This window comes from Coffea eugenioides, chromosome 7 (genome assembly GCF_003713205.1).
Source record: "Coffea eugenioides isolate CCC68of chromosome 7, Ceug_1.0, whole genome shotgun sequence".
Classification (NCBI taxonomy): Eukaryota; Viridiplantae; Streptophyta; class Magnoliopsida; order Gentianales; family Rubiaceae; genus Coffea; species Coffea eugenioides.
This window is the reverse complement of record NC_040041.1, coordinates 26,962,143-26,970,240: the sequence shown is the minus strand read 5'-3', so window position 1 is coordinate 26,970,240 and position 8,098 is coordinate 26,962,143. Positions and strand designations below refer to the sequence as shown.

The window sequence follows — 8,098 nt, the reverse complement described above, 5'->3', positions numbered from 1 at the left end:
GACACATAAACAGGGTTAAACAGTGTTATACACATACGTTTGTAATTTACAAAACAAAAGGAAGATAATTAGATCAAAATACATTTAGGGTTTTTCCAACTATCGAGGAGCTTTACAAAATATATTAAAACTAGCTCAACTCGTGCTTCAAAACATCATAGTACCCAAAAGTGGTTCCCTGTAAGGAAAACAACATTTAATGGAGTGAGCTTACGCCCAGTGAGATACTTTCACTCAAGCAAGGAAGTTCAATTATGCATGGAGTCGATCAATCCCAAATCATTCAAGAAGAAAGCTAAATAAGTCACATATCAATAACAATGGTAAAAGGATACGGACGGCTTTCAAGAGCCCCTTTCCTCGCTCGCCATACTTGATTGTATCTCATTGACCCTCCGTCAATGTACAAAGTATAACCAAACATAGACTCCACTTTACTTCCATTCCTTCCACCCACATACTTCTACCGGGCCCAAACTCCAAACAGTGGAAAATTGGTAATACTCGAGTATACCGGAATCGAGAGTCTCATACTACAAGATTCCATATAACAGTCCCCATGGCTCGTCAATTTTCACAATCAAGCCCTTGCCGGCTCGATTCAATTGACCACCAATGGGATTGAGCTCAGGGAGAACAGTAATGGCCGTTGGATACTCGTCCAAACGACACCAATTCCAATATTTCATATACCATTCAAGTAACACAGTAAACAGTCATATGTAAGACATAAAGGGTGAGAGTGATCAAGTACACCCTCGCTTGAACCAATTTCAACGGTGCAAATAAGCATTCAAGGCATCAATTTCAAGTGTAACAAAGCCACATAGTAACAAGCAAGTGAGTGGTACACTCACCAAGCAAGCAAATGAAATTTCATACACTTCCGCCCAAAGAGCGTCTTGAATCACCGTCACGCCCTAAAACATTCAAACAAGCACAATGAGACTCGAATACGAGTCATAAACTGAATCCACATACTACCAAAAATAAGGCCATTAGAACATATAAGTACCAAAGTAAGCTAGGGAAAGTCCGGAAATGAAAGTTAATCCCTAAAGTCCAAAAATAGTTTTGACGTCGTTTAGCGTATTGGACACAACCGGCGCTACGATTATCGGATGGATGTGAAATTTATCCTTTCGAAGTAAGAAGAGGGCTACAACTTTGATGAAATCTACGCAGTCCATTTTACAATGTATCTAGGTCAAATTTACCAAAACAGCCCCCAGATTTTCCAGTTCGAAGTTTACGGCGAAATTCATCTAGCAGTCCTGATTCATTCAATCATACCTCAGCACATACAACTCCAATTCAAGTAATTCTAAGCCATCTGAAAGCTACGATACCTGGCTATAATTCTTAAGAAGACATCGACAACCAAATCAGTAGTATTCCCGGCAAACTAACCAATTACAGAAGCTGATTATCAGTTTCGGACAGAAACAGGGCCGCAGGGTATTTTGGTCTTTTCACAGGATACATTGCTCCGATTGGGTTGAAATTTTGTAGAAAACTATAAAACATTATTCTCTATAACTTTTATGTTTTATACTAAGGTCAATTCGGCCTCGAATTAGGAGAAACAGTACCGGGCAGAATGGGGAAAAATGGAAACCCTAATCTGAAATTTTCCGCACAAAGTGGAAATTTTCCGTAATTCGCTACAATGTACGCACTATAGCTTCATTCTAGACCATTTCCAACCATCATCCATGGCCAACCAATATAAAACATATAAAACAGAAAAATCATGAATAAATAGAAAAATTCACCAATCTCAACCAAATGTCATGAAATAACACCTAAAACCATCTCTTTAACTCACATAAGCCACTAATTACACATTATTGAGAAGAAAAGAGAGGTTCCTTAGCTACTCACCTTACCAACTCAAGAAAGGAAGCACTTAGCACCTTGGTCTTCCAAACCACTTCACAACCAACCTTACTACCACTAAACTAAAGGTTTTTATGGAGGAAATCCAAGTTTAATCGGTTGAACTGGAAGATTGAACAAGATTGGAGGCAAGAAAGTTGGGAGTTTTCTCTTCTTTTCTTTTGAAGATGGCCGGCCAAGGAAGTGTAGACACCAAATTTTTACTTATTTCATTTTTTGTTTAATTCATAATTATTTTTAATTTTTAATTATTAATCTCGTGGTTTTGAGTTAAACATTTTTTTTAGCCTATTAGGTACTAAATTTATTTATTTAGCTCTAAATGTTATTATTTTATTTTATTATTGATTTCTTGCTTAATTAGTCGCTTAATTTTTATTTTTATTTTTTAGATATCTTATTTTTTTAAAAATTTATTGGAAAAGAAATTATTCACAAAAATATGCTTTAATTTTTTAGACTTAATTTATGGAAATTTGTTGCAAGTTAACTTCATTTATAAATTAACGCTGCTTGTTTTCTTAAATTAATTGAATTTCTGTCAAAAAATAAAAGGAAAAATCACCAATGAAACACAAAGCTTTTTAGCATTTTATTACCTTTTAGTTGTTTTTTTTTATTTCCATTTTTTACTTTATTATTTCAAAAAAAAAAAGGAAGCAAGCTCACACTTGCGTGAGCCACACCGGATCCAAGCCTTTTTCCATATTACATTTCCGGCAGAAAAAATGAAAACGCTGAGTACAGAAGATGGCAGCTGTATTTTTTTTTCCAACTATTTATCCTCACTTTTCTTTCATTTCTTACCTCCGTTAAATTATCCTAGTACAAGCCATCTGGCTTAATCTATAAACCTCACTGTTTGGGCATCAAGAACCATCAGATGGTTCTCCAAATGCCGGTGGCTTCATCCAAACCATTGCTCAAAGGGTTTTAGTTTCGGGTGTGCCATATAAAAGCTAAGGAAGGGTTTAAGAGAGGAGGGGATATGATAGCAAGAGGGGTATGACGGCGGAAAGAAAGAAAAAGCAAAAGGGATAGGAAAAAGGGAAGAACTTGGTGGGCGGCGAAGTGAAGAGGGAAGGAGAGAATCTGTCGGGGGGACAATTAGAGTGACGGCGGAGTAGAGCAAAAAATAGGGGAGCTTCGTCTGAAAAAGAAAAGAAAAACAGAGGGGAGCTAAGAGAGGAGAGGGTTTTTTGACGGCTGAATGAAGGAGGAGGTTTTAGCAGAAAGGTTTTAGAGTGATTGGGTTGGCAGCAGAAAGGGGGACGGCTGATGAAAGTGAGAGGTTGGCGGCTGGGTAGAGAGAGCCGAGAGTGAAACAGAGAGAGAGAGGAAGGTAGAGGAATCAAGTGACTACCGAGGGAGAAAGGGAAACGAGAAAGTGCAAGAAGGAAAGGGCTGAACAAGGCAGAGAAATCAGATTGGAGCTTCAAGTTACAGTTTTCCAGCGCTGGGCATTCCGTGGTAGAATCATCTTCATCAGTTCTGAGTTTGGGACGTCTAGCCTAGGATCTCTTGTGATTGTTCAAGCTTACAAGTGACCAAAGTTAAAGGTAATCCCTTTTTGCCTTATATCTTTCTACTAAATTCGTACAAAATAGAACAAAATGCCTTCAATATCACATAATATTGAAATCAAAGGCTAACCGGGATCTCATAACTTCCCCTTCTTAGAGCAATTTCGTCCTCGAAATTAATACCTTTGTTTGTGGACAAAGAAGGATATTCCTTCTGCATGTCTTCCTCTACTTCCCAGGTGGCTTCCTCCACATCATGATTTTTCCATAAAATCTTTACCAAAGATATCTGTTTATTTCTTAGTTCTTTCACCTTTTGATCCAAAATTTGTACCGGCTGTTCTCCATAGGTGAGGGTTTCGTCTAACTTGATGTCCTCTGTGTGTAGGATGTGTGCGGGATCTGGATAATACTTCTTCAATAACGAGACGTGGAAGACATTGTGGATTCGGGACATTTTAACAGGTAACTCTAACTGATACGCCACTGTCCTGACTCGGCTTTGAATCCTATACGGCCCTATATATCGAGGCTTCAACTTCTTCCCTTTCTTGGCCGCAATTGTTCCTCGGAGTGGTGTTACCTTGAGAAATACCATGTCTCCCTCTTCGAACTCCAGATCCTTTCTTCGGTGATCGGCGTAACCCTTTTGCCGACTCTGACCCGTCTGCATTCTCTGGCGAATAATTTTAACTTTCTCTACTGCTTCTACTATCCATGGCACCGTAGTCTAATCCAAGATCTTTCTTTCCCGACTTCATCCCAAAAGATCGGTGAGCGACACTTACGTCCATATAGTGCTTCATACGGTGCCATTTGCATGGAGGAGTGGTAACTATTATTGTATGCGAATTCTATCAATGTGAGGTGTTGGCTCCAATTTCCCCCAAAGTCCATTACACACGCTCGGAGCATATCCTCAAGAGTTTGTATCGTTCGCTCCGATTGTCCATCTGTCTGAGGATGGTAAGTTGTACTTAGATTAAAGGACTTGGGTAATCGAGGCATATGCGATAGACACTAGGCGGATTTGATTCGTTTAAGATGAACGCTATATTTTAAGCTGAAATGCCAGCGAACTAACGAATTAATATTTTGTAGGTATGGATCCGGGTAGTTCGAGTGGTACGAGACCCATCAACATGGGACCCGGACCGGGACTGAGACCTCCAACCGTGGGGGGCCCGGTGAACCGGGTAGCGCGTAGACGGGTGATCCGTTACCAGAAGAAGTCGGGGGAGCCCTACACTCTATATTCACCCTTTGGTCGGATGTCACACCGACCTTGTGAGTGTCGTCTCACCTATGGCTACCCAGATGAGGTCGTCCTGGCGGTGGACGACGAGAGACGCCGCCTGGGGAAGGCAGTTGATCGTCCGACCAGGCAACTTGATAAGGCCAGGGGAGTGACTCATGGCCAGGCTATGCGCCTTAGGGAGATGGAGGAGAGGCTTAGAGAAGAGGAGGAGAGGACGGATTCCTTCCGTCATCAGTTACACGACACACACCTGCACCTCTTTGCCATGAAGAGGCAGCTACGGGAGCGGGTCCGGGGCGTGATAGCCGACTGTGAGATTGTGCTAGATGTGGTCGCGGAGGTGCCATCCAGGGCCACCGGCCCGGAGCCGATGGAGGATGTCGATACTTTGGGCTCGGTTGGGGACTGGACCCCTAGGGGAGACGCTTTAGGGCCGCCTATGTGACTTTTGTTCTACTTATCCATCTTTTGTATCTGGACTTGATCTGCTCATTTTTGAGAGCCGAGGTGCTATTGTATATAATGGGTTTTGCCCCGACCGGATGTCGGGTAACTTGTATAGTTTTGTCGTGCACTTGTATATGTGTGTCTCTTGAAAACTGGCCTCGCACTTTGAATTCCAGATGAATTGATTGTGAATCTTAGTCAAGTCCGTCAGAGGTCCAGCTATCTTAGAAAAATCTTTTATGAAGCGGCGATAGTATCCTGCAAGCCCTAAGAAACTTCTAACTTCAGTTGGGCTCTCAGGCCGTTTCCATTCTGTAACGGCTTTCACCTTAGCGGGATCCACCGCTATTCCAGGTAAGGCTAATGTAGTAGCGGATGCCCTTAGCCGAAAAGCTCAAGTATCTAGTCTACAGGTGAAAGAGTGGGAGCTACTAGAAAATGTTGGGGAATGGAATCCTCAACTTAAGCCACACAAAGTGTTGTTTAGTAATATTCAGGTGATTTCCACGCTATTGCCTAGGATAAAAGAGGCTCAGAAGAAAGACCCCCAGGTGCTAAAGTGGAAGGAAAAAGTCGAGAAAGGAATAATACCCGACTTTAATGTGGGTTCGGACGGGATGTTGAGGTATAGAAACCAGTTGGTTATACCACAGGATGCGGATATTAAGAAGGAGCTGTTGGAAGAAGCTCACCGCTCGCGGTACACAGTACATCCTGGTACGACGAAGATGTATCAAGATTCACTACAAGAAATTTGGTCATCAGTGACAACTAATTATTATCACAGAAAATGTAAAAGTCGTCACTAACGTGTTTTATTGACAACATTTTAGTTGTCACAAAGTCGTCAGTGAATCTCTGTCGGTAAAGGTACACAGTCACAACATTAAATGTCGTCAGTAAATGTTATTCATTAGTGACAATATTTTTTGTCAATAATAAATACATATATAGTGACGACATTTCACCTTATCAATGATGCTCGTAGTAGTGTCGTCAGTAAAATCCTTTTCATAGTTGCCGTTGGTATTGATTGGTTACTCACAACTCTTTAGAGTCGTCACTAAAAATGGCTCTTTACTGACAACATTTATCATCACTATATACCTTTTTGTTATGCACCCTATTTAGTGACAACTTTTTGTTATTAGTGGAGAAATCTGATTAGTAACAATATATTGTCACTATGAAACCTGATACAAACGATTGTCCTAAAAGCAACCAATCCAACAATACATCAAATTAGAACCATATAAGGCCTGCTAATTAATATCTAAAAGCATCCATTATACTAAAAAGGAATCCAACAATTCATCAAATCAAAAGAACCATAAAAGGCCTGCTAATTAATAGCTAAAAGCATCCATTATGCTACAAAGGACCAAAATATAATGTTTAAGTTCAATGTCATCCTACAAATACTACAATAGAAGTGGTACTGTGTAACCGAAATTGTTCATGCAAAGTCAATCAAGTTTACAAAAAGCATCCGAGCCTCAAAAGTCATAAAAACTTCCAAAACACTTCACGAGCCAAAAAAGCAGCTTTATCTTCATCCTTCTTGAGTCCACTTAGTAGCTGTGAATTTTGCACAAAATCTGACATAGTAGCATTTGTCTGCGTAAAGTAGTATAACAATAGTAAGTAACAAGCATTTTGAAAAGGAAAAAAATCTTAGATTTACTTATCACAAACTCAAATAATGAGTAGGAAATTAGTAAGGAAAAGAATAAAGAAGGTGATTAATTGTCATAACAAGAACAATATCCCAAATGAACTCAAAAGTTAGCTATTAAAGTATTAGTAATGTCAATAACTTATTTATATTCTATATGTTCTACTGAAGACAAAGGATTGTTACTTATAAAAATTAGCCATGGATAACATAAAACAATGATTCGCTGCAAATTGCTGTGCTACAATAACTTGATTAAGTTCATTCTTCAACCCGTAAAAGGTTATTTTAAATTAGCTTACTACCCAAAATTAAACCATCTATATAAATGCCCTCATTAAGTCAATTGGGCAGAAAATTATGTCCATGATTCATATTGCACTTGATTTGTACTATTACAAATCTACCTTATTAAAAGTATGGTCAGAAAAAGGTTTTGCCATGAATTTCGAGCATATGTGCTCTCATTACCTTGCTGCCTAGCTTCTAGTTGTGTTTAGAGATTTAAGCAGGCTCTGCATTTCATTCTGCTGTTTCTGCATCTAAGTTTGTTGGCTCACAAGTGTTTCCATCAGTTGCTGCTGAGATTGGATAGTCATTTCCAATTAAGTGCGCATGTGATCACAAAAACAAAGGAAAAAGGAAAAAAAGAGAGTTCGTGTTAACTCACCTTAAAGTAAAAAATGCAGCTATATGACAATCTCCTAGTGAGACATTGAGCCTATGTCCGTAGCTTCAATCACTGCAAAAGCTAATAATCACAGTACAAACAATTTAAGTTTTGGGAGTTTAATTCACATCAAATTGTACATATGCAGATTGATCTAGCAATACCTACAACTATCAATCTGAATAGAGCAAAAATTAAAAGATAGTCAAGCATAGTCATTACAATCAACTTTAGTCAAGCGTAATCTATATTTGAGCTAACCAGTCGTAAATGATTTTTATTAACTAGGGATGACTATGCTCTAGAGATTATTTCAACTAATCAAAATAATCTATGCTCCAGAGATGTCTTTTTAACAAGCAAAAAATAGAACATTTAGAGGATTAAATGAGACAAAATAGACCAAACAAGTTGCTAGATGGATTGCACAACTTTTTTAGAAATTAAGAGTAAATAGATGGATTGCACAACTTATTTGTGCTTAGTTTAATCTGTCAAAACCAAATCAAGGCATGTCCTGGTACCAATACCTTTTGCTCTTCATGGTATTTTGTAGGCCTTGTCCATAAGTCGCTCGTTGACTGAAGCTAAATTTACAGCAGAAAATGGACAAGTTAATTGCAGAG

The 8,098-nt window shown here is 39.1% G+C and overlaps 1 protein-coding gene across 1 annotated transcript; it reads right to left on the bottom strand.

The window, feature by feature from the left end:
- Window positions 1–3,540: 3,540 nt before the first annotated feature.
- On the bottom strand, window positions 3,541–4,095 carry LOC113777196. The gene has a single exon (XM_027322230.1). It carries the CDS (start codon window positions 4,093–4,095, stop codon window positions 3,541–3,543), a length of 555 nt encoding a protein of 184 aa, XP_027178031.1.
- Between the last annotated feature and the right edge of the window lie 4,003 nt (window positions 4,096–8,098).

What these genes read in the sequence shown, in the direction of transcription:
- LOC113777196 (XM_027322230.1), bottom strand. Translation starts at nt 4,095, where the DNA reads ATGCAGACGGGTCAGAGTCGGCAAAAGGGTTACGCCGATCACCGAAGA.